At 49.1% G+C, this 25,812-nt stretch overlaps 1 protein-coding gene across 2 annotated transcripts in view; it reads right to left on the bottom strand.

The window, feature by feature from the left end:
* Positions 1 to 25,812, bottom strand: part of PARN (poly(A)-specific ribonuclease) — an 806,720-nt gene that overhangs the window by 120,532 nt on the left and 660,376 nt on the right. For both annotated transcript variants that reach the window (XM_085628287.1, XM_085628288.1), the window contains one exon: positions 227 to 420. In XM_085628287.1, coding sequence (XP_085484413.1) covers positions 227 to 420 — 194 coding nt within the window. The remainder of the gene's footprint in view (positions 1 to 226; positions 421 to 25,812) is intronic.

Below are 25,812 nucleotides of genomic sequence, written 5' to 3'. Positions count from 1 at the left end.
TTTCTATAATGCAATCAGCATATATACAGGTAAAGGCATGAATCTGTTTGGGATAATTAGCGTTGAAACATAACAATTGCAAAAATATTTATTGCTAAAGAATCCAAATTCCCTGCCAGCACAGGCTATACAACACTGATTGAATATTAAACTTGTATTCTGCCTGTGCCCATCATAATAAAATGTTCACTTGGTTCACACATAGGAAGCCCCGGACAATGCGTACCTGCTGGATTTGGATCTTTTTTCATTTTTTTGTGTTTTCTGCCTCTCTTCCTTTTTTCTGGAGCAGATTCTACACCATCGGCTGTTGTGTTAAGCTCGCCATCTTGGATTCCTCCTTCATTAAGCTCATCAGAACCAGATTCCTCTTGAATAGGGCTCATGCTTCTCTTTCCGGTAATACTGGGGGTAGTAAAACTGGAACCAATTTAACAATGCAGCATTAAACAAAAGACAGTAGGATACAAATCTATCAGATTAATCTGATCTCAGATAAAATATCTTATGCGGTGATCAGTAATCCCACACCCACAGTGAGGACACTGTGTTTGACTGAGTAATCTCAGGCACAACTGGTGGCATTTCTATGGACTGAAGTCCAATATCATGGATAGGGCTTGGTTTGTGAAACTCAAGGTCCCTGTACAGACAATTCCTTACTTGCTAAGTGGAGTAAAATATCAAAGATTTACGATAGTGAAAGCAATAGCATCTCCTACCTTTACTCTACCCTCTCCCCAAAAGCCCTCATAAAAGTCTGCACAGATGTGCATAGGTAGTTTTATCGTCATCAGTGGCAGGGTTTGCTTGGAAAATAACACTAACATAAATAACTTTGCATAGCCATGCTAGTTTCTCACATAGGTAAGGAACCATTGATATGATCAAAAAGTATATTTCAATGCACTGATCATTCTTCAAATTTAAGCACAAAGGGTCGGTTTTTGGCAATAGTAATGAGAAAATGGTTGTCATACAAGATGAATTGCTAAAGCGGCAGAGACAATTTGTAAGGTTCAACGCTTTCAAGGAGGTGCAAGACTGAACAAATCACAGTAGATAAAAGCAGAATTTGAGGGTGGTGACAGCTGAAGAAAACGTAATGAACCACAAGAAAGAGAGCAGATAAGAGGGCACAGAACACTCAAAATGGGATATGGGAAGTACTTAAGAGTGAAAGGGAATTTCCACACCAACAACATCAATGTAGCACGGAAGCTCAAAAGATTTGATGCAGACATGAAGAAGCTCGAACATATTTGACGAAGATGTTAAGAAGCTGAAGTATGCAATGGAAAATGGAATACATGGAGCACTTAACCAGGGTCAAATGTAAGTGGGGATTTGGAGCAATAGGGATATCAGAGAAGCAGAGTGGGAAGGTAGTGGAGGTTAAGAGACCAAAAACGAAAATTAGTGATACAAGAAGTGGTTGAGTGTGGACAGCAGTAAACTGCACTGACAGATCTGGACATCAGTTTCTAGCTTGTCTCCTTCCAAGCCCTCAGACCTGAATTCTTAACAACTGGTAGTAGCAGTGTGCAGATACCCAATTTGGAACCTCTTTAGATGTTCAAAGGGGGCCACTCCACAGAATGGGGAGATGGGAGGGCAGCAAGGAATCTGCAACAAGGTAGACTAGCCACAAGAAAGAGTGATACAAAAGGTAAGTAGCTTGTTCTTCTGATGGCTACTGCTAACTGTAGACCCCTCGCGTTAGAATAGCTATCAAATCATTATCTCCCCAAGGCGGAGAGTCTGTGAAGTGAACTCAAGCCAAAAATGTCCTGCAAGACCGAAAGGGCACAATGTCCATCCCTGCAGACCTGGTAGTCAAGGCAGTAGATTGCTTTGTCATGTTGCAGCCTGGCAGATATCGAGGACAGGCCCTCTGAGTACCAACGAAGTGGCAGAAGCATTGACCCTTGAAGAATGGCATCTCAGACCTTTTGGGTGCTGCCTCTTGGCAGTGTACAGCAGCTTTTGATGTAGAGGACTATCTACTTTAACAGGGTCCTGTTCTGCAAAGCCTTCCCTTTCTTCGCCCCGGAGACACTCAGAAAAAACTGGTTGTCCACAGTGTTCTTTGGTACAATAATCGTACAAGTTTAAAGCCCTTTTGGGATCCAGCCAATGAAGCCTTTACTCTTTTAATGGATTATAGCAGGGATCGAAGAAAACTGGCAGGGTGATGGATTGCCAAACGAGAAAGGGATTTGCATCTTTAGGCAATAGTGCCACTAAAGTCCTGTGTACCAGTTGTCCAGAAAAATAGAAAGCGTAGGGAAGTTGCACCTACAGTGCCTATAGTTCAAACATATGACAAGTCACAGTGATCAAAATGAGGTTGAGAGTTTTTAGACTTGAAAAACATGCATCTGTGAATCGGCTCGAAGGACGTACACAGGATAAACATCCAGACCAAGTTAAGGTCCCAATGTGGCATCAAACACTTTGGGAGGGAACATGTGTGTCAAACCTTTAATAAACCTTAGCACAACAGGTTGATTTAAACAAAAATGGGTGGACTAGTGAACACAAAAAACCTGAAAGGACTCACAAATAACAGTTTAAAGCACCCACAGCAAGGCTTTGCAGGGACAAGGGCAAAATGATCAATAGAACATCCAATAGTTTGGCTTGCGAAAGGTCCGTCTTGCAGTCTACACACCAGGCCTGAAATTTGTCCCAGCACTTGGAGTAAATTGACTTAATGGAGGGGCACTTGGCAACAAAGACATCCACCACTGCGGCTAGCAGATCAATCTTAGCTAACAGATGCCTCTCCATCGCCACGTATGAAGGTGTAGACTGGATATTCTGTCGAAGGACCCTGCTCTGTTGCTGCGGCAGATCCTCCAGAAGTGGTAACCATCGGCAGACAGATGTTCCTGCCTAAACATTTTGGATGCCAAAGGCTACTGGCCAAATCCAGATTGACTAGGATGACTGGTGCCCAATCGTTCAAGAACTTTTTCAGAACTCTTGGCAGGAGAGGCAGGGACTGGAAGACGTACAGGAGTCCCTTTGAGGAAATGAACGTAGAATATTTGACACTGCACATTGAATGGTGGTGAAAATATCTAGCCATGGCTCGCCCCACTATCAGAAGATGCCCTGCGCCACCTTGGCAAGTGGATGCCATTTGTGATCCAGCATAGCGTATAGCCAGGCTCTGGGCTTGCGCAAGAGTTTTGACTGTCTTTCTGTGGGAAGGGATCCAGAGGACAAAGATCTAAAATCCCCCATCCCCAACACCGTCCTGATCCATCTTAGGCACAAGGAAATAGCAAGATGAGCAAACCTCACTTATTTCAGAGTCTGGAACGCTCTCAGTATCTTCTTTGGAGAGTAAACCCACACCTCCTGCAACAGAATGCTTAGGTGTTCCTCTGAGATTTGCTCGAATGTGAGTGAGATGTGTTGGCGCAGAAAGAAAGGATAGGAGCATAGCCCTGCTGAATGATTTGAAGGAACCATCTGTTTGACGCGATTTATTGCCACCCTGGGAGAAAGTGCAGGATCCTGCCTCCCACAAGGTGGTTGTGCACCACTAATTGCAATCTAAAGCAGCTTGATGGGTGTTGCTATTAAGGACGAGGACTAGAGTCCTTGATAGCCTGCACTCTGCCCGACTGATCTACATCACCAGGCTTTGAAATGACAAGGTTGTCTGCAGCAGTGGTTAAAGAAACTGATGTTGCCAATATGCCAGCCCCTTTGAGCAGCCTTGGAATTTCCTAAACTGGGGAAATAATTGTTTGGGAGGGGTCAAAAGCCCCAGGGAGCATGCCAGGGGTCTATTTACTTTGAAACATTCCAAAGCTGAATCTGTTTTTGAACTGAATAGGCTAGAACGAAAGGGAATATCCATGAGAGAGACATGTAAACATCCAGAGATTCTAGTGGAGTGCATTGACACAGCAGCAGTGCACCAAACTGGTGTCAACAGGCCTTCCCAGACAATCAGCAATATTAAGGCCAGCACAAACCATATATTTGGCTGCAAATTTACCATCCTGAATGATCTGAGCCAGTGAGGCTCTTCAACGTTACAGGACAGCAGGCAAGATCTCGCTGGCCCGGTTGCAGAAGGCATGAGTGTACCAGCCCAATTACACTGAATGATTTCACTGCTAGGCTAGCAGAAGTGAACATATTTTTTCTGAACGCCTCAATCATCTTAGACTCCCTATCCAGGGAAGTGTTGGGTAATGAATTGGGGTTCATCTTGCTGGCTGAAGCCTATCAAACTAGTCACCGGTGAGCTAGGTCAAGGCTTTGACCAGGTAACTCTCAAGGTGTCAGTGACAACCTTATTGAAAGGGAGCAAAGGCTCAGATGTAAGGTTTTGGTAAGGACATCTGTCTTAACAAAAATAGACAGCAGTTGTAGGTCCAAGACCTCAGCCTCTTGTAGATGGACTACAGTTAATTATGCACTTGTACCCATTGAAGGTCCAAATGTAGAGTTCAATCCTGCATTGGGGGAAAGTATCAAGCCCAGCAACCCCTTGCAAGTCCATGTAAAAGCTGTTATAATGAAAGGGTAAAACATCCTTATCCCCACCATCAGTGGCTTTGGTCAGATTCGATACTGAGGCATCCGATGGGCAGTTTGCTTTAGTAAGGGAGAGGATGTCAGTGCCCTTGACTTAAGAGAGAATTTTATGAGGCCGGCGACTTTTTCTTGTGCTCTGTGACCTACAGCTTGGCTTTCTGGTCCCAGATCCTGTCAGGTGCACTAACCACACAACTTTTGAATTATATCCAGAGCACAAACACCAGAGACATACCTCATACTGTCCGTGACCAATATCTACTTTTTGCAGTTGTGGCATTGTTCGAAACTGTACATCGTTCTCTAGCACACTGGATTTTCCTGTTTTAGGAGTCGTCAAAAGGCTGATAAAAGTGGAAGAAGAACACAGGATCCACGCAAAGAGAGGAATGGAAGTCAGAGTGCAGGAGTGGAACAGTGATGCAGCTCTGCAACATCAATTCCAGGGCGGTATGGAGACAACGTGCAGCGGCACAGCACCACCCAGCGCCGCACAGGACCATTGATGGTGAAAGCCTTCTAGATCCTGGCACCTAGGGAGTATTCTAAGTTGAGGACTCAGAGGTAAGGAGTATCCATCAGAATTAATGTGTATCCTAAATTTAAATACCTATGTTTTTAACATTGGCGCTTTTTCCAACTATAGGTAATGCTTAACCATGGATGATGAGGAGGTAAGAAAGTAGGTAAGATGCGCTCAGACATGAAGATCAGACACTACTTTGTTCATAAAGGAAAGCCATAATTTAAACCATCTTTTCCATCTTAAAGGTGGTTAAGGGGGCTCAAGGATAAAGAACGTGAATCATTGGCTGAAGTGAAGTTTAGCAAAAATGCTAACTTGCATTGAAGAAACGTAAGCCGACAGGCATGCATTGGATTGGAAGGGTGGAAATAAGGAAGAAAAATACAAGAGTTTACACACTGGCACTTGAAATGGTTTTGGTAGGTAAATGTTCAGTGAGGAATTGGGTAAAAAAATTCCTTGGTGGCAAAATATCTGCGGCATACCACATTTTGCCAAAAACAGAGCCAGAACTGGGAGAAGTTGGCAATCATGATTTGCAGGAGCGTCTGCTTTCTCATTCCGTTTTACCACCAGATGAGCTCACCGACGGACCAATTCCCCTGTATACAGTCTACAGGTGGAGGACTTGTGCCTTCGTGCACAGGGGATGAGAGCACCCTCCACATTGTCTGTTGAAGTACCATGTATTGGTGTTGTCCATTAAAACCTGAACCTGTCTGCCCTGTAACTGAGGAAGGAAAACCTCCAACACCAGCTTGATGGCTCACAAATAAGTTAATTGTGCACCAATGTTTTCTGGTGAAAGCACAAACCATTAACTTGAGTTTGCAAGGGTGTTCACTAATCCTGAAATGTGCGTTACCTGGGAAAAGGGTGTCAGTTGGGTTACAATCACATGCCTTTCGGTAGATACTCTGATCTCTTCAATTTGTCGACCAAAATGCTAAAGAACATTGCAGTCCTTTAAATACCGTTGAAATTTGTTCCAGTACAGGCAATACACCCAAAGAAGGCACCAAATGCAGAGACACACTTGATCAGTTTGAAGTAACCAAAAGGCCACTAAACCTAAGAGGTACAAAGCTGAGTAAAATTGATTGGCTATTAAAGGAGAAAAAGTCCTCAGTAGAATAATATTCGCAGAAAAGCCCTTCTCAAGTGTGATGAAAAAGTACTTAAAAGAAAAACCTAGCACTGAAAACGCTGATCCCCCCACAGTGAAAAACTGTTTGAAAGAGTGACTTAAATGACAAGTTATTTACCTTGGGTAACGCCTAATCTGATAGATATACGATTCCTTACTTTTTTAACTTCCAGGCATCATTCTGGATCTGGAAGATTATCCTCAGCAGTACCCCTGCTCACCGGTAGGTGGCGTTGGTCGATTCCGTATAACATTGTCAGTGTCATGTTAGTCGTCGTGATGTTGGCATCGCGTTAGTCATCGTGAATTTTGAATATAACCGCCACTCCGGCATGCTGACGTCAGTACTTTTCACGACTTTCCACGCCAGAAGTGCAAAGCTTCGATGTGACAGACAATGGTGTGTTAAAAAATGAACAACTAGGGCCCTGAAGAGGAACATCCTTGACACTTAAAACCAATTTTGCAGTGCGGGGAGGATGGGTGGGTTTGTAAGCAATCGGCGGCTAGATCATGTCAAGGTAAGTAACTTGTTCATCTGATAGAGACATTTACCCGCAGATTCCTGACCTTTGAACAGATACCCAAGCAATACCATCCCCGGAGGAGGGTCTGCAGAACGGTTTAGACCAGAAATTCCTGTAAAACAGGGACCAAACAGGCTTTCTCTGCGGACCTGGGTAATCCAGGCAGTAGTGTCTGGCAAACGTGTGCAGAGATGTCAACGTGGCTGCGAGGCATATGTCAGAGATGGGAACACCACGCTGGAGAGCTGTGGTGGCAGTCTTTGCCCTGGTGGAATGTGCTTTAAGCCCTTCAGGGAGATCCCTCTTTGTGAAGGCATAACAAATTTTAATACAGAATTTGACCCATCAGCATATAGTCCTCTTCTGGACAGCATGGACTTTCTTTGCACCAACGTATACAATAAAGAGTTGGTCATCCACCCGGAACTCTTTGGTTCATCAAGGTAAAAAGATAACGCTCTTTTTGGGTCCAGACGATGGAGACATTTCTCTTCCTTGGATGCAGGGGTGCATAGAAGGTGGGACGAGTAACTGACTGTCCTAAATGGAAGGGTGGTACCACCTTAGGCAGAAAGGATGCCCTAGTAAAGAGAACTACCTTGTTCGGAAAGATCGTCATGTAAGGAGGCTGAGAGGACAGTGCCTGCAGTTCGCTCACTCTCCTGGCAGACGTTATAGACACCAAAAAAGCTGTCTTGATTCGTAGAGGACAGCTATGCAGCAGCTCAAAAGGGTGCGCACATCAGAAAAGTGAGCACCAAATTGAGGTCCCACTGTGGCATGATTAAGGTGAAGGAGGAAACCAATGGGTTAACCCCTTCAAAAACCTCTGCACTAGAGGAGATTTGAATAGAGGTGGCTGATCAGGCAGCCTAAGAAAAGAAGAAAGGGCCAAAAGGTACCCCTTCATAGTGCCCAGAGCAGAGCCCTGCTGGGCCAAAGAAAGTATAAACAGAAGGACTTGAGATAAAGGAGCAGATAAGGGGTTGATAGACTTGTCTGCACAATATTTACAAATTTGTTCCATCCCATTTTGTGGAGGGACGCCTGGCTGCCAAGATAACCTCACAGACTTCAGGAGGGAGGTCAAAAGCTGTCAAGTGTCACCGCTCAATCTCTACGCAAGGAGGCGGAGAGTGGACAGGTTCAGGTGGAAAACCCTCCCCCATGCTGCTGCGACAGAAGATCCTTCCGAAGAAGCAGCCTGACTGGAGGATGGATGCTCATGTCTAGATACTCTGGATACCAAACTCTCCGTGACCAGTCCGGAGCCACAAGAATAACTTGTGCCCATGGCTCCTGATCTTGTGCACTCTTGGCATAAGTGGTATGGGTGGAAAAGCATATAGGAGGCCTGAACTCCACTCGCAACGAAAAGCGTTGCCGAGCGAGTGCAGCCTTGAAAACTAACAAGCAAAACAGTTGACATGCGTGTTCTCTTCGAAGGCAGGAAGTAACGGGAATAGCAATCACTGCCTACTTTGGGCACAGGAACTCCATAGCTCCCATGGCCAAGTGAGTTGAGACTTCCTCACGAAGCAAGGCACGGTGATCCTCCGTAAGCCGATCGTACACACGAGGCATGGACAGAGGGGGTAGTCTTGAAGGGGAGGGAGTAGCCCCTTTGGACTATTTGCAACATTCACCCCATGGTTCTCATGGTGGCAGATATTGCACCTTGTCGGTCATGGACCTCTATTTGGTCTGTGGTACCTGGAGCACGACCACGACTCCAAGTTGTGCTCAGATTGCCGGGCCATGGTGCCGAAGGCTTTGAGGCAGTGGTCCCTAAAGCTTCCCGAGGCCCGGCATCCTGCACTGCAGAGGTCGCAATGTTGGTCTCGATCCCGGTCCAGGTCTCGTTCGAGAAGAAGGTCCGAGCACTGCTCCAGCGAATCAAAATCCTCTTCGAAGTTAGGTACAAGGCACCGCAAAAAGCATAAGTCGTTGAAGCGTACTTCAACTTCGCCCCTCCGGGCGCACGACGCAACGGAGGAGGATCATCGGCGTGCAAGGCCCCGCTCCGCATTTCCCTCCCTTTCCGAGGCTGGGAGCAAACCCCGCCGAATTGAAAGATTTTTATGGCACCATGTGCACCATATTTGGGTGGCCTGATCCTGCCGGCGCGCCTTCGGGCCCCGCAGGCTCTAGAGATGGAGGGACCCCCGCGGTTCTCATGCTGGCAGCTCCGGCCCATGCCCCTCAGCCTCCGAGTGGACCCCAGGTCCGGACCAATGCAGCTCGCAACTCAACAGCGACATTACCCAGCGTTGCCTCCAGTGCCAAGGTCCTCTGCATTGCTGGCGCTCACCAGAGGCGCCTCCTTGATCCTCATTCCCAACACAGAGCCAGTCAGGAATCCTCCAACGAAGAGACTGGCACCGACTGAGCCGTACTGCTCCATGCCGTTCTCTCTGCCATATTCTGCAGGGTTAAGAATGGAGGAAGAGGATTGGGAGGGGGAGGAGGGTCCCTTACAAATCCCACAACAACAAGATTGTGACTGGTATGAGGAACTGGCTGAGGCCAGTGGTCTGGACACCTCCCAGACTGTCATGCTTTCCCCTCCGACCCTGGCTATGAAGGAGGGAGCTTCTTTCGCCATGGTGGTGCGTAGGGCTGCTGAGGTCATTGATCGGCAGCTTCCTACAGGGACGGTCAAGACAAATGTCTTGACAGAGGTGCTGCAACCTGGGGTCTTGAATTCGGAACTCCTGCTGCCTTTCAATGAGGCCTTGACAGATGTCCTTCTGGGGACATGGTCCAAGCCCAGCACAGGGGCTCCTGTGAATAGGATGATTGTCCGCCGCCATCGTCCTGCACCAGGCGACCCACTTTTTCTCACCACTCACCCCACTCCCCAAAGCTTGTTGGCCCAAGCTGCCACTTCTGGGGGTGCATTCCCTTCCGCACCCCCAGACAGGGAATCCAAGAGGCTGGAAAACTTCAGTAAGAAAATGTTTTCTTCTGTCAGCCTAGCATTGCAGTCGGTGAACACTGCATGCCGCTTGGGCCGTTACTCCCATTCCATATGGGATACGGTAGTGCAAGTGCTGCCCAGAGTCTCGGAGGAGGACCGGGCTCTTCTCTCCCAAGCTATATCAGACGGGAGTACGCAGCTAAGTTCGCCATCAGATGTGGCTTGGACACGACTGACTCGCTGGGTAGAGCGATTTCCAAGACGGTAGCAGTTCGTCGCCATGCTTGGCTGAGAACGTCTGGTTTTTCAGGGGATGTCCAGGCTAACCTCAAGGACATGCCCTTTGATGGCTCCCTTCTCTTCGGAGACTAGGCGGATGCTGCCCTTGAGCACTTTAAAGACTAGCGGGCCACGGCCAAGTCTTTGGGCTCCTTTCATGGCTACGGAAGGGGCTATCATCCGCGCCAAGCCTATTCCAGCCAGAGGGCCCGCAAGTTCAGCAACCTCTGCGCGGTTCACCCCGGCCCTGTGGGTCAGAAAACCAGAAGTTGAGCCAAGCCACCATCCCCTCCACCACAAAATCTTCCTAGTCTGATCCTGCAGGATCACTCTCGGCCAGCTGGTGGCAGAATACGCCATCATTTACAACACAGGCAAAACATTACATCTGACAGATGGGTGTTGCAAATAGTCCAAAGGGGCTGTTGTAAATTGGCAGCGATTGTATTAGCATTAGCGGAATCCATCTGGTATTTAGAGGCTATCTTGTCCATGTTGTAGAATCCATTTTGTATTTCTGGCAGCCATTTTGTTTGCCATGTGCTCACCATGTGCTTTGTCCTCCCTTAGTGTTAACTGCTCTTGTAATCTGCCTAGCAACAAACTATATTTAGTATCTCCTACTTCCGCACATGCCCAGTTGAGTTTGCAGCTGCTAGTATCATGTAACTGTCAGGATATGTTTACCAGTGTTAGCAAACTGTCAACTCCTCCCACTTGTCGACTGTGCAGTTTCTGTATGACCATATCTGTGCATAACTCCTCTCAAGTATATTTGTACCGTCCTCTTTTAGCCCCTGAGTGGGTATAAAAGGACCATGGCCCTGCTGTTCAGTGTGCTACTTCATTCAATACCGAAGGGTGCTGTCTGAATGTAGTTCCACCTCATGAGGTCTATTAAACTCTGCATTTTCTATTTCAGTTTCTGTGCCAACTTCTTTCCAATAGTCTGAGGACTCTGGGCAGAGAAGGGCGAACCCCTTGCACTGGTAGGCCTAGCTGAGGCCTATTTTCTACAATTGGCGGCCCAACTTGGGGCTCGTCGGTGACTCGGATGCCCAAAGGATTGGTCGCGACGAAGGATTGGAATTTCGCTGTGGACGCGATCGCTGCCCAATGAGACCTGAGTCTTGGCAACCACGGCGTTTTTCCTTTCTTTCTGATCTGACCATCCAGGTGGCGCCGGTCCTCGACTGAGATCTCTTCTATTGATTCGCCGTGCAGTGACCATTTGGTCGATTTTAGAACTTGGCAGGATGAATCTGGACACCAAGTGATTGGTAAGTGTCCTTCTGCGGCGCTTGCTGTTGGTTTTGATGCCTGTGATTGGTAAGGTAGTTTAGTAACGCTTACTGTGGCTTTGAGTATGGTATATTTGTGTTGGCCAACTTGGTTTGTTTTGACATATGTGACTTGCAATTCACATAGGCAGGTAATGAGGAGAATTTTCTCTAACTGAATTGATTTGAACGGCACATCGTACTAAAGGTACCTTAAGTGCTACTTTGATTATAATATTGCATATTCTGCACTATTTTTGGCATACCTGTCTCTAGCACACTTCAAAGGATGTGTTGCTTTTGGAATGGTACCTTGAGACTTAATGAAGCACAACCGGCCCCCCCGGAGGGGACGCCTAATAGGGATGAACAAGTTACTAACCTTCGGTAACGATGTATCTGTAAGAAACATTAGTTAGTTAGATTCCTCACCTTAGAATATCCCCAGGCGTCAGACTGGATCCGGAAGATTTTTTCGTCAGCAATACCCCTTGCGCGTCGCTAGGCGTCGTCTGCGGCTCCGCGTCCGTCGTCGGCGTCGTGCGCCGGGATGACGTCGTCGGAGTACTTAGACGCCGCCCTCGCGCGCTGACGTCAGTTCTTGTACATAGCCTTCCGCGCCAGGAACGCAGAGCCATGCAAAGACCGACACTGGTGCCAAAAATAAAATCTAGGGGCCTGAAAGGACAACCTTAACCCTAGATGTCAGTTCGCAGAACGGGGAGGATGGGAGGGTCGGTGAGGAATCTAACTAACTAATGTTTCTTACAGATACATCGTTACCGAAGGTTAGTAACTTGTTCATCTGAAAGAAACACGTTAGTTAGATTCCTCACCTTAGAATAGATACCCAAGCAATACCATCCCCGGTGGTGGGTCTGCGAACCAAGATCACACCAGAAAGTCCTGGAGGACAGAACGGCCAAAGAAGCCATCCCTCCGGACTTGGCTGTCAAGGCAATAATGCCTGGCAAACGTGTGTAGAGAAGCCCACGTCGCCGCCTGACAGATGTCCTGCAAAGGGACTCACCGTCCCAAGGCAGTAGTAGCCGCCGTGGCCCGAGTAGAATGGGCGCGCAGCCCAACAGGAGGGTCCTTTTTAGCCAAGGAATAGCAGATTTTTATACACAAAACGACCCACCGAGAGATGGTTCGTTTGTGCACAGCTTTCCCCTTCTTAGCGCCCACGTACCCAACAAAAAGCTGGTCGTCCACCCGGAACTGTTTTGTGCGGTCCAGATAGAAGGAGAGCGCACGTTTTGGGTCCAGACGGTGGAGCCTCTCTTCCTCTTTGGAAGGATGCGGAGGCGGAAAGAAGGTGGGCAAGGTGACAGACTGCCCAAGGTGAAATGGAGTCACCACTTTAGGAAGAAAAGAGGGACGAGGCCGAAGGACAACCTTGTCCGGATGAACAGAGAGAAAAGGAGGCTTTGAAGATAAAGCCTGGAGCTCACTCACCCGTCTAGCCGAGGTGATGGCTACCAGAAAAGCAGTCTTTAGAGTTAGAAGACGAAGAGGGCAATTGTGAAGAGGCTCGAAGGGAGCGCACATCAGGAATGTCAAAACCAGATTCAAGTCCCACTGAGGCATTACAAAAGGGACAGGAGGGAACGTGTGTGTAATGCCTTTGAGAAAGCGTGTAACCACAGGGGACTTGAAAAGAGAAGGCTGATCAGGAAGCCGCAAGAAGGCGGAGATGGCAGCAAGATAACCTTTCAGGGTGCCCAGGGCAGAGCCCTGCCGGGCCAGAGAAAGAAGGAAGAGGAGAACCTCAGAAAGAGGGGCGGAAAGGGGATCCACAGCCTTTGCTGTGCACCATGCCACAAATTTGTTCCACCGGCAGGCGTATACCGACTTTGTGGAGGGACGCCTGGCTGCCAGAATGATATCACAGACTTCAGGAGGCAAGTCAAATGGCATCAACTGCCGCCGCTCAATCTCCACGCATGGAGGTGGAGGCTGGACAGGTTCGGGTGGAGGACCGTCCCCTGCTGCTGCGACAGAAGATCCTCCCGAAGGGGCAGACGTATCGGGGGATCGGTCAACAGACTGAGTAGCTCGGGATACCAGTATCTTCGTGCCCAATCCGGAGCCACCAAGATGACTTGGGCCCGGTCGCGCCTGATCTTCTTCAGCACTCTGGGCAGAAGTGGTATAGGCGGAAAGGCGTACAACAGACCGCAACTCCACTCGTGACGAAAAGCGTCGCCGAGCGAGTGCCGCCTTGGAAATTCCAACGCGCAGAACTGCTGACATTGCGCGTTCTCTTCGGTGGCGAATAGATCTAACCAAGGCTCTCCCCACTGCTGAAAGAGGCCTTGCACCACTTCGGAGTTCAGACGCCATTCGTGATCCATCATGCACCGGCGGCTGAGTTCGTCTGCTCTGGCGTTCAGAGAGCCCGCCAGATGTTGAACCACCAGGGTGACGCCCTGGTGTTCCAGCCATGTCCAGAGGCGCAGAGCCTCCTGACAAAGGGTCCACGACCCCACCCCGCCCTGTTTGTTGCAGTACCACATGGCGGTGGTGTTGTCCGTGAACACCTGCACGACACTTCCCCTGACAGAGGGAAGGAAGGCTTTCAGTGCAAGCCGGATCGCTCTCAACTCCAACAGGTTGATGTGGAGACGAGACTCCGCCGGAGACCAGAGGCCTCTGATCTCCGCCTCTCCCATATGGCCACCCCAACCCAGGAGGGACGCATCCGTCACTACGACATGCTCCGGTTGGGGAAGGGAGAGGCTCTTGCCCTTGACCCACTCGCGGTCCGTGAGCCACCACTGCAACTGCTGTGCAGTGCCCTCCGAGATCAAGACATGGTCGGACAGGTTGCCGTGATGCTGGGCCCACTGAAACTTCAGGTCCCACTGCAGAGCCCGCATGCGCCGCCTGGCGTGATGCACTAGTAGGATGCAGGAGGCCATCAGCCCCAGAAGCCGCAACACTAGCCTGACCGAAACCCGGGATAGAGGCCGAAAGATGGGAATCAGGGCCTGTATATCCCGGACCCGCTGTTCCGGTGGATGGACCCGGAACTGCGCCGAATCGAGAACCGCTCCGATGAAGAGGAGCTTCTGAGAGGGACTCAAGTGTGACTTCGGCACGTTGATGGAAAACCCCAGCAAATGCAGGAGATCCGCCGTAGTCTGGAGGTGGGAGACGACTGCCTGGGGCGAGCCCGCCTTCAACAACCAGTCGTCGAGATAGGGGAAGACTGGGACCCCTGATCTGCGCAGATGAGCTGCGACCACCGCCATCACTTTCGTGAACACCCGAGGGGCACTGGTGAGGCCGAAGGGGAGCACGGTAAACTGAAAGTGCTCTTGGCCCACCGTGAACCGCAGGTAACGCCGGTGGGCCGGCAGGACGGGGATATGGAAATATGCGTCCTGCAAGTCCAACGCTACCATCCAGTCTCCAGGGTCTAGGGCAGCTAAAACCTGAGCCAACGTTAGCATCTTGAACCTTTCCTTTCGGAGGAAGGCATTGACGTTCCGGAGGTCCAAGATAGGGCGCAGGCCCCCCTTGCCCTTCTTGGGAACCAGAAAGTAGTGGGAATAACAACCACGACCTACTTCTGGACTCGGAACGCGCTCGACGGCCCCCTTGGCCAAGAGAGCCGAAACTTCCTCGCGGAGAAGATCCAAATGATCCCCCGAGATACGGTGGTGCTGTGGTGGCATGGCTGGAGGGGTCGTCTCGAAGGGGAGGGAGTAGCCCCTTCGGACGATTTGCAGCACCCACCTGTCCGATGTTATGGACCGCCAGTGGAGCAGGTGATGGCGAACTCTGCCGCCCACTGGCGTGGTATGGGCCTGAAAGCTCGGACTAGGAAGGCTTTGAGGCGGATGCTGCCGGGGTGGATGTGGGCTGACCACGTCGGCCTCCATTTCCGCCACGGCGGAAGCCACGTCCGCGACCGCGCGCAGGTTGGTTCTGCGGCTGGTGGCTCTGCGGACGTGAGGAGGCGCCCCTTCCTTGGCCACGAAAGGGGCGAAAAGCGGAGGCGTGCGCCCGCGGAGCCGAGAGGCCCAAGGACTTGGCCGTAGCCCGGGAGTCCTTAAAGCGGTTCAGCGCACTGTCCGCCTTCTCACCAAACAGGCGAGTGCCATCAAAGGGCATGTCCATGAGGGTGTTCTGGACATCCCCGGAAAATGACGTGGACCGCATCCAGGCGTGGCGGCGGAGCGCCACCGTGGTGGAAATCGCCCGACCTAGCGAGTCCGTGGTGTCAAGCCCACATCTTATGGCGTGCCGTGCTGCATCCCTCCCATCGGCCAGAGCCTGGGAAAGACGTGGCCGGACCTCCTCCGGAAACAGGGGCAGCACGTCCTCCACCGTATCCCACAGGGAATGGGAATAACGGTCCAAGAGACAGGCGGTATTTAAGGACCGCAGGCCCAAACTAAGGGACGAGAACAGTTTCTTGCCAAACTGCTCGAGTCTCTTGGAATCCCGGTCCGGCGGAGCGGTCGGGAAGGAGGATTGGGAAGTAGAGGCCTGGATAACCAGACTCTAGGGGGTGGGGTGTTGGGACAGGAAGCTGGGGTCGCCCGGAGCAGGGCGGTGGCGCCTGGCAACGTTCCTATCCACAGGAGGGACTGTGGAGGGCTTGGACCAGGTGCCCTGCAGAACGTCAGTGAGGGCCTCGTTAAACGGCAGCAGAGGCTCAGTGGAGCTTGCTGAGGTTTGAAGCACCTCAGTGAGGATGTTGGTCCTCACAGCCACGGCAGGCAACTCGAGCCCAAGGGCCTCAGCCGCCTTGCGCAGCACCACAGAAAATGCTGCACCCTCCTCCGAAGCCACGGTCGGAGGAGAAGTGAATCCAGCGTCTGGCGAGGTGTCCAGCCCGCTGGCCTCCCCCAGTTCATCTGCCCAGTCCTGAGAAAGCTGTGACTGAACAGCCAGAGGGTCCTCGAACCCCTCCCAGTCGCCCCCTTCTTCCGATTCCTGATAAACAGGAGGAATGATCGGAACCGGACTGTAGAGATGGTAGGTCTCTAGCGGCGTCGGATGCGGCGTCGGCGGACGCCGTGCCGGCGTCGGGTCCGGATGAGGGCTAAACTGGGGCGTCGGCGTCACAGGCGTCGGCGGCGGCGTCGGTGGTTCAGGCGTCGGCGCCGGTGGAGGAGTGACAAGGTCAACCGGCGTCGACTGGGGCCCAGGCATGGGCCCCGCGGGGACCTGCGGCGTCGAGACCGGAGTCGTCGACGGCGCCGGGGCCGGAGCCGCCGGCACGCGAGGTCGCCCAGTCGAGCCCGCGGGGCCCGAAGGCGCGCCAGCGGGCGTCGACGGCGGGCCCAGGCTCCTCATGGCCGAGAGGAAGGCGCTGATCTCCGCCGGCGCCGCGTCAGCCCCAGGGACCGGAAGGTATGGGGGCGGACGCGGCACCTGCGGCTCCGCCGGAGCCGCGGGGGTGGAACCACTTGGACCCTCGGCCGAGTCGCGCGACCGGCGAGGGGAGTCCGAAGAGCGATGTCGCCTCTTGGACTTCTTTGAGTGCTTGGACTTACCCGACGACTTGGAGCCCGACGATCGATGGTGGCGTCGGCTAGGGCTCCGCGAGCGATCCTTGGACCTCCTCCTGGACCGGGATCGCGCACGACGCGGAGCCGAGTGGCGAAGCTCGAGAAGCTTGCGGGACCGCTCCCGCCTAGCCTTCGAAGTCAGGGCCTGGCAGTCGTTGCACGACTCCGCGTCGTGGTCGAGGCCTAAGCAATAGAGGCACCGGCGGTGGTGATCGGTCACCGACATCAGTCGATGACAGTCTTCACAAGCCTTGAACCCAGGCATCCTACCGGCACCAGATGTCGACAGACAGGGATCAAAAATGATCAAAAAGAGTTAGTCAAAAAAGACTAAAAGGGGTAGCTCTCCCGGATCTGCGCTTACTGGCGCGGAAAAAAGAAGAACTGACGTCAGCGCGCGAGGGCGGCGTCTAAGTACTCCGACGACGTCATCCCGGCGCACGACGCCGACGACGGACGCGGAGCCGCAGACGACGCCTAGCGACGCGCAAGGGGTATTGCTGACGAAAAAATCTTCCGGATCCAGTCTGACGCCTGGGGATATTCTAAGGTGAGGAATCTAACTAACGTGTTTCTTTCAGATATGTACATTACGTATGGTCTTTCTTCTATAATGTACAGCACATTATGGAATAAATATACGCGTAAGGATCCTGAGTTGCGTTGGCCCATGTATGGGTCATTTGATTTACGAAAGATTGAGTATGTGGAGCAATGTATGTTTAAACGAAAGACTAGGCACGATATGTTTGATTGTGTACGAATGTGGGAGAAAGAAGTGCGTGAACGAATGAAACGTGAGCAAGCCTTGATTGGGAAAGAACAGCGGAAAACCGTTTATGTGAAAGCATTAGAGTTAAAGAACAAAGAAATGAAAGAGTTGAAGGAGAGAGAAGATAGGGAGCGCGCTTTACAGGTAACTGGCCAATACCCTGTTCGGAGGCCCCTTTATCCTATACTTAATAAACCACAAGATGATTCCTTATTATTAGATCGTCCTCCACCTCCGTATACTGTTCCTTCTGCCCCCCATGAGTTAGATGAGGACTCTAGTTTGGAGGAAGATAAGACGCGAGAAACTCGTTCTATGTTAACTGCTGCACGCTCGTCTCAGCTCCGATCTGCTGCTCGTAAAGCAGCTCATGGAACTGCCACCGCCCCTGAAATTCTTGATAGTATGAGAGGGTTGTATGAAAGGGAGCATCTGTATTTTACTGAGGTGTTTGCCGGTGAGGTCCTTGAGTTGTTTAGGAAATATTCTGAGGAGTTAGAGCCTAAGGATATACCAGATGATTATAAGCAAATGCGTGATGGTCTTTTTGTTTTCTCCCAGGTGGCTGATACAATCAGGCGTTTGGTTAAACTTCGTGTTGATGCAGTCCGCTTGCGAGAGGAGAAAAAGACTGCAGACGGGGCTGTGCAGACCTCTCAGACCGGCATGGCACAAGCTTCTACCTCTGGAACAGATAAGATTATGATAGTCCATGCGAAACCTATGCGGGAGGCCGCGCCCTTGTATGTTCCTCCTAAAGGACAGGGTACAAGCGATAAGGCCTCTCTTGATGCAAAGGGTTATTTTATTTATAATTGGGTTTACACTCCTTGGAATAGGACGGATGTTATGGCACTTAAAACTGCATTGCCTGATCCGCGGAAAAATCCAGACGCTTTTTATGAGGAAGTTGAAGGTGCTATTAGTTCTTGCACTATGACTTTGCCTGATATTGATTTATTTTTCGGATTAATATTACCACCTGATATGTGGAGAACTGTTCGTAAAATTGATGATCAGGCAGCTTTTGGGGCATTATGGAAAGACTTAGAACGAATGGATGCCGAAAGGGAACCCGCACAGAAGCCATGTCAATTAATTTTAGATCTCCCTGCAGCTATACTAGTTAAGTTGAAAACGATTATTCCCCCTAAAAAGATAGATTGGACTGTTTTAGCGTCCTGTAAGCAAAAGGCAGATGAATCGGTCTCGGATTTCTTTACACGCTTTGAAGAAGCATTCCATGATTTCAGTGGCCAGTCTTTGACAGATGACACAGGCAGACATCTGTTTGTCGATAAATATGTCGCAAACCTGTTGCCAGGAATAGCTAGTCGCCTAAAGGCCAGTGAGAGTTCCTGGACCACGTCTTCCCCGGTCTCCCTTTTGACTATGGCTCAGTATTATGAGCGCCAGGAATTCGAGGCAAAGGGTAATGAGGACAAAAGGACTAAAGAATTGAAAACAAAGATTATGTTGGCTCAGGCTTATGGTCCGTCTTTCAGAGGTAGCGATAGGGGTGGACGTGGGTCTTATGGTTCATCTTTCACTTCTTATACTCGTTCGAATTTGTCTGCTGACCAGTGTGCATACTGTAAGAAATTTGGCCACTGGGCTTCGGATTGCCCAGCACTACGTGCTCCGCAGTATACACGTGGTCGGGGACAAATGAGAACTCGACCAGGATATTCAGGGCCTAGAGGAAACACAGGTGATCGTGCTAGGTTTGATACTAATATACGTGCGCAGGATGGGTTTAACACTTTTGATAGAAGGAACCAATATCAAATGTCTGATTATGTGCCATCTGATTCTCAAGATTCTGCTCATGCATAGGATTGCCTAAGATGGGGTAAGGAATCAGTTGAAGTTCCAGTAGATCAGAGGGGTCCCTATGTTACAGCGAATGTCTTGGGCTCCACTGATCAGTTTCTGGTTGATACAAGAGCTACTCGTAGTGCCTTGTCTAAACAATTGGTCACAAGGGCTCCCCTGTCTGGCTTAACCATTACATCGATAGGTTTCGATGGAACCCCTTCCCTTAGCCCATTGTCGCAACCACTTGCATTCCATGTGGATAAATTTACTGCTCCATGTCCATTTTTGCTTTCCCCGAATACACCGGACAATATTGTGGGTTTTGATATGCTTAAGTATTTTAGGGCTACGATACGCTGTTCTCCAGAAGGTGTCCGTGTTATCTTGAATGACAACCATCCTGTGGCGGAGAGAGCTTGTCTTGTTAAAGAGGATATTGCATTAGCTTCACTCCCTAGTACTTTGTGGGCTACTTCAGATACTGATGTAGGGCAAATGGTTAAGGAGGGCGCTGTGTTGCCACGTTTGCCTCAATACAAAATTTCACAGGAAGGTGCAGAAGCACTCACATGTATTGTCCGTGATCTTATTGCAGTGGGGGTTGTTGAGGAAGTTCCCTACAATATTTGTAACAGTCCGATTCTTCCTATTCTGAAAAAAGATACTGACACTAAGGTCTACAGATTCATTATTGATTTGCGAGAAGTTAACAAGATTGTAGTACCACAATACCCCGTGGTTTCTGATATAACAACACTTCTTACTTTGGTCCCCCCAACTGCGACTACATTTTCTGTGATAGATTTGAAGAATGCTTTCTTTTCGATCCCTATTCATCCTGATAGCCGATATTTGTTCGGTTTCACTTTGAATAATCGATCGTATAGATTCTGTAGAGTTCCTCAAGGCTATACTGAGAGTCCTAGTATTTACAGTCAAGCATTGAAAAGACAACTTGATTCTTTTGTTTTGTCTGAAGGAGTGGCTCTCATACAATATGTCGATGACATCTTGTTGGCAGCTGACACCCCTGAACAGTGTGAAAAATGTACTTTGTCCTTGCTGTCCTTTCTTGCTTCCCATCATCACAAAGTATCACGAAAGAAATTGCAATATTGTAGACCGAAGGTAACCTACTTAGGTCACCTTCTGTCTAAGGAGGGACGTGCACTTACACCAGATCGCATTCAAGCCATTTTAGACACACCAGTGCCCCGTACTCAGAAAGATGTCCGTGCATTCATTGGCCTTACTTCTTTTTGTAGGCAATGGATATTAGGATTTTCACATATTGTTAAACCCTTGTTGGCACTTTTAACCAAAGACACCCCAATGCCCCTTCCATGGACAGATGAGTGTGAGACTGCTTTCCGACAGTTACAACAAGCTCTTTGTTCAGCACCAGTGTTAGGAACTCCAGATTATACGAAGTCTTTTTCATTATATGTACACGAGAAAGATGGATGCGCATTGTCAGTTTTAGTGCAGACACACGGCGACAAACAGCGTCCCTGTGCATATTTTTCAGCAGTTCTTGATCCTGTTGCTCGTGCGTTACCTGGGTGTTTCCGTTCAGTTGCAGCAACAGCTGTGTCAATACGTCAGAGTGAAGGGATAGTTTTGTCACATAAGCTGTTGGTGCTAGTGCCCCATGCGGTTGATGCCCTTTTAAATCCGACGAAGACGCAACATTTAACTAGCGCTCGTCTGACAGGATATGAATTGACATTGTTGGCCCCTCACATTACACTAAAGAGATGTGCGACATTAAACCCAGCCACTTTGTTGCCATACCCGGTGACTCAGGCTCAGTCACAGGAGTCTCATGATTGTATATTCCTTACTGAGGAACAGACAAAGGGTCGTGTTGATTTACAAGACACGCCCCTTTTAAGTGTCGATGGGGAGCTATGGGTTGATGGGTCCTGTTTGAAGTTACCAGATGGTACAACGTCAGCTGCATATGCAATTACAACACTTCAGACGGTAGTTGAGACAGCTCGTATCCCACAGAAGTCAGCTCAGGCAGCTGAGCTAATAGCATTGACACGAGCGTGTGAACTCAGTACTGACTTATCTGTGAACATTTATACAGACAGTCGCTATGCCTTCGGAGTGGCTCATGATTTTGGGCTACTCTGGAAGGAGAGGGGTTTTCTTACATCCCATGGGGTGCAGATAATGCATGGAGAATTAGTGCATAATCTCTTGACTGCTTTAACATACCCGAAGAGAATAGCGATTGTTAAATGTAGCGCACATAAGAAAATAGTTGATAAGATAGGGCGAGGCAATCCTTTTGCAGAGCAAACAGCCCGTGAAACTGCCATGCAGCGAAGCACCACGTCCATGTATGTAGTAAAGTCACAAGCTGAACGCTGGCATGATACCAGGCAGGAAGTGCTAGATATGCAGAGATCTGCTTCTGCAGAAGAAATTGAGCAATGGTCCAAGGAAGGAACATTGGATGATGAGGGCTGTTGGAGGAATAAAGAGATGAGTAAGTGGAGATTGCCGACAGCTTATTTACAACCTATGATTCATATGGCACATGGGCCGGCACATGTTGGAGCCTCCTCGATAACGAAATTGCTTACGCAAGTTTGGGAGCATCCAGAAATTGCCGGCACAGCTAAAAAGATGGTACAGTCCTGTCTGATTTGTCTTCAGCATAACCCTGGGAAAGGGACACAAACTCCAACAGGAGGGTTTGCTACGCCAACTGCACCTTTTGAAGTCTTGCAAATGGATTACATCCAGCTCGAGCGCTGTAATAACTTAAAGTATGTCCTAGTAGTGGTATGCGCCTTCAGTAAGTGGATTGAGGCATACCCTACGAAGGACAATACAGCTCTCACCACTGCAAAGGTGCTTTTGAAGGAATTTATTCCTAGATTTGGTGTTTGTAAATTTTTATGGAGTGATAACGGTCCCCATTTCATTGGGCAAGTTGTCGAATATGTCTTGAAGGGGTTAGGAATAAAACAAAAGTTCCACGCCGCCTTTCATCCACAATCAGCAGGGTTAGTGGAGAGGTATAACGCCACACTTAAATTAAAATTGGAGAAAATACTAGCCTCCACATCCCTGAAATGGCCAGACGCGTTACCTTTGGCACTGTTGTCCATTAGATCAGTGCCACATTCGCGGTCTGGCCTTACTCCCTATGAGGTGGTGTTTGGCAGGCCTATGAACATTTGGGGAATTCCTAAGCCACGTCCCCTACACGACGTACCGTGTGTATTGATGAGTGACTATTTAGCACAATTGACTGACAGTTTGGTCTCTATTCATCAACAGGTTCAAAAGCTCTTCCGGACAGGTCTGCAGGTGAAGGCCATGGACTCCGGCCTGGAGATCAGGTGATGATCAAATCGTTCCAGAGGTCGAGCAGCTTGGAACCGAGGTGGCGCGGCCCGGAGCAGGTGCTCCTATCGACGAGAACTGCGGTTCGAGTGACGAATAGGAGGAATTGGGTGCACTCCACCCACTGCAAGAAAGTGCCGTCTACCTTGGTGGATCCTGTTGCTTTGATCGACCATCGGGACATCTTGGATACAGAGAAAGGCCAGGCCATATCACCTGACGAACCTGAGGAAGTCTTCCCGGACCACACGATTCCTGGAGTATCCCGATACCAACTGAGACCACGGAAAGAGCCTGCATCGTCGAAAAAGACTGGTTGAGCAACCTCCCTGGGTTAGTGAAACGGAATGCCGATGTGGCAAGGGGGGGGGATCAGTTCTGTGTAGTGTAGCGACACCCGTCTTGACCCTCGGTGAAGAAATCAACGGCTGCCCAGGGATAAGAGCTCCAACGGTTGTTTTGACAAATAAGCTGATCATGTCCACAATGAGATCCACTGTTTCTAAGAGGAAGATCATTGTACTATGGGGTTTGTTGTTGCTATGGTGGCTGTAGCACTAATAACCTGGTTCGTTGAGAAGGTGGCTCCTGCCCGAGAACTTTTGATTGCCACTACTCCGGTACCAGTTGAACACCACTACTTCACGCTTCCCTATCATGAACGGAAGCATCGACAATCCTACTTGAATAATACCTTCATTCAGATGTTGCATCATACTCACAATGCCACAAATACTACCAACTGTTGGGTGTGTGGGATGATACCTGCACATCAGAAGAAAGGAGGAACACCTTTTATTCCTCTTCTCTTTTCTCATAATGGTTCTTGTCAAGCTTGGTATGCGCTTTTGTTTGCATCCAGGAAACGTACAGTAGGCGGGCTTCTTTTTCGCCTCAATAAAGTATGCTACCAAGACAAAGATGGCTATCCTCAAGCCAACGGGACTAAATGGGAATGGGAAGAGTATCAACCGGACAATATTTCAACGCCATATATTTTCACAAATATGAGAACTTTTCCTAGTAATAAACAATTTGTGATTTCTGTTACTAGAGCTAAAGCAGATTTATGTGTGCGCAGTGTTGGAAGAATTCCAGTGGGGAAAAGTGAATGTACTGTGATTCTGCCTATTGAGGGTACAAATAATAGCACTTTCATAGCCTCACCCAATACTTACTTTATCTGTGGTAGCCACGGATATTATCACCTACCTGTTGGATGGTCAGGCGTATGCTATATATCTTTTCTATTGCCCCCTGTGTTTCTGGCACCTGCATCCTACCACCGAGACTTTAAGTTATTTACTGATATCTCTAAGAACAGATATAAGAGGACAATAAGTGTTGACGAAGTAGACCAAACAGATACCACTCTACAACAGTATGTTGATTTTAATCTGGGTTTGTTCTTCTTTGTGGGAGCTGCATTAAACAGTAGGAAAATTAGACGATTGACTAGAGTTGTGGAAGCTGTTACCAATCAGACAGCCTTGGCGCTTGGAAATATTACAGAGGAGCTGCAAATTGCAAGGATAGTAGCTCTCCAGAATCGAATGGTTCTAGATGTTGTTCTGGCTGATCGAGGTGGTGCATGTCGCATCATCGGTAGCAGCTGTTGTGTATTCATACCGGATCACTCACCTTCAGTATATGACGCAATATCAAAACTGCATAAGATTGCTGCAGAAATTCATCCAGAGACTGGTACTTGGACTCTAGCTGGATGGTTCTGGACTCTCGTTTCTGCTTGGGGCTGGAAGCTATTAACTATCTTGTGTATAATTATTACTGTTTTATTTACATGCTGTGTATGCATCCAATGTGGTCCAATGCTTTGCTCCATTTGCATTTCTGCTTGTATACCTGTTAAAAGGAATATTGAAGAGATCAAGGCCCAGCAAATGTTGAATAAAGAATTGTCCGAAATAATGTTAATAGATGTAAGAGATGCATATTTAGACTACCCTAGAGGAACAGATGTCTTCAGCTAATCCTAAAAGGGTCGTCTGTTGTAAATTGGCAGCGATTGGATTAGCATTAGCGGATTCCATCTGGTATTTAGAGGCTATCTTGTCCATGTTGTAGAATCCATTTTGTATTTCTGGCAGCCATTTTGTTTGCCATGTGCTCACCATGTGCTTTGTCCTCCCTTAGTGTTAACTGCTCTTGTAATCTGCCTAGCAACAAACTATATTTAGTATCTCCTACTTCCGCACATGCCCAGTTGAGTTTGCAGCTGCTAGTATCATGTAACTGTCAGGATATGTTTACCAGTGTTAGCAAACTGTCAACTCCTCCCACTTGTCGACTGTGCAGTTTCTGTATGACCATATCTGTGCATAACTCCTCTCAAGTATATTTGTACCGTCCTCTTTTAGCCCCTGAGTGGGTATAAAAGGACCATGGCCCTGCTGTTCAGTGTGCTACTTCATTCAATACCGAAGGGTGCTGTCTGAATGTAGTTCCACCTCATGAGGTCTATTAAACTCTGCATTTTCTATTTCAGTTTCTGTGCCAACTTCTTTCCAATAGTCTGAGGACTCTGTGCAGAGAAGGGCGAACCCCTTGCACTGGTAGGCCTAGCTGAGGCCTATTTTCTACAGGGCTACTCCCTCCCCTTCTAGACTACCCCTTCATCCATGCCTCCAAGGTACGAACAGCTGACAGGATTACCTTGCCTTGCTTAGTGAGGAAGTCTCAACTCTCGTGGCCAAGGGAGCTACAGAGAGGGTTCCCTGGCCTGAAGTAGGCAGTGGTTGCTATTCTCGCTCCTTCCTGGTCCTAAAGAAGGATGGAGGCCTTCGTTCTAACCTAGACCTCAGAGCCCTCAATTACTTCCTCAAGAAGGTGAAATTCAAGATGCTCACTCTTGCTCAGGTCCTGTCTGCTTTGGACCCAGGAGACTGGACAGTAACGCTAGACTTGCAGGGTGCCTATTTTCATATTCCCATCCTGCCGGCCCATCGTTGCTACCCGCGGTTCACAGTGGGTCACAAGCACTTTAAATTAGATGTACTACCCTCTGACCTCACCAGCGACCCTCGGTGTTCATAAAGGTGATGGCGGCGGTCGCAGCCTATCTGCGG

This window comes from Triturus cristatus, chromosome 10, assembly GCF_964204655.1.
Source record: "Triturus cristatus chromosome 10, aTriCri1.1, whole genome shotgun sequence".
Classification (NCBI taxonomy): Eukaryota; Metazoa; Chordata; class Amphibia; order Caudata; family Salamandridae; genus Triturus; species Triturus cristatus.
Note: the sequence above shows the minus strand (reverse complement) of the source record. Positions and strands in the feature narration are given on the sequence as shown.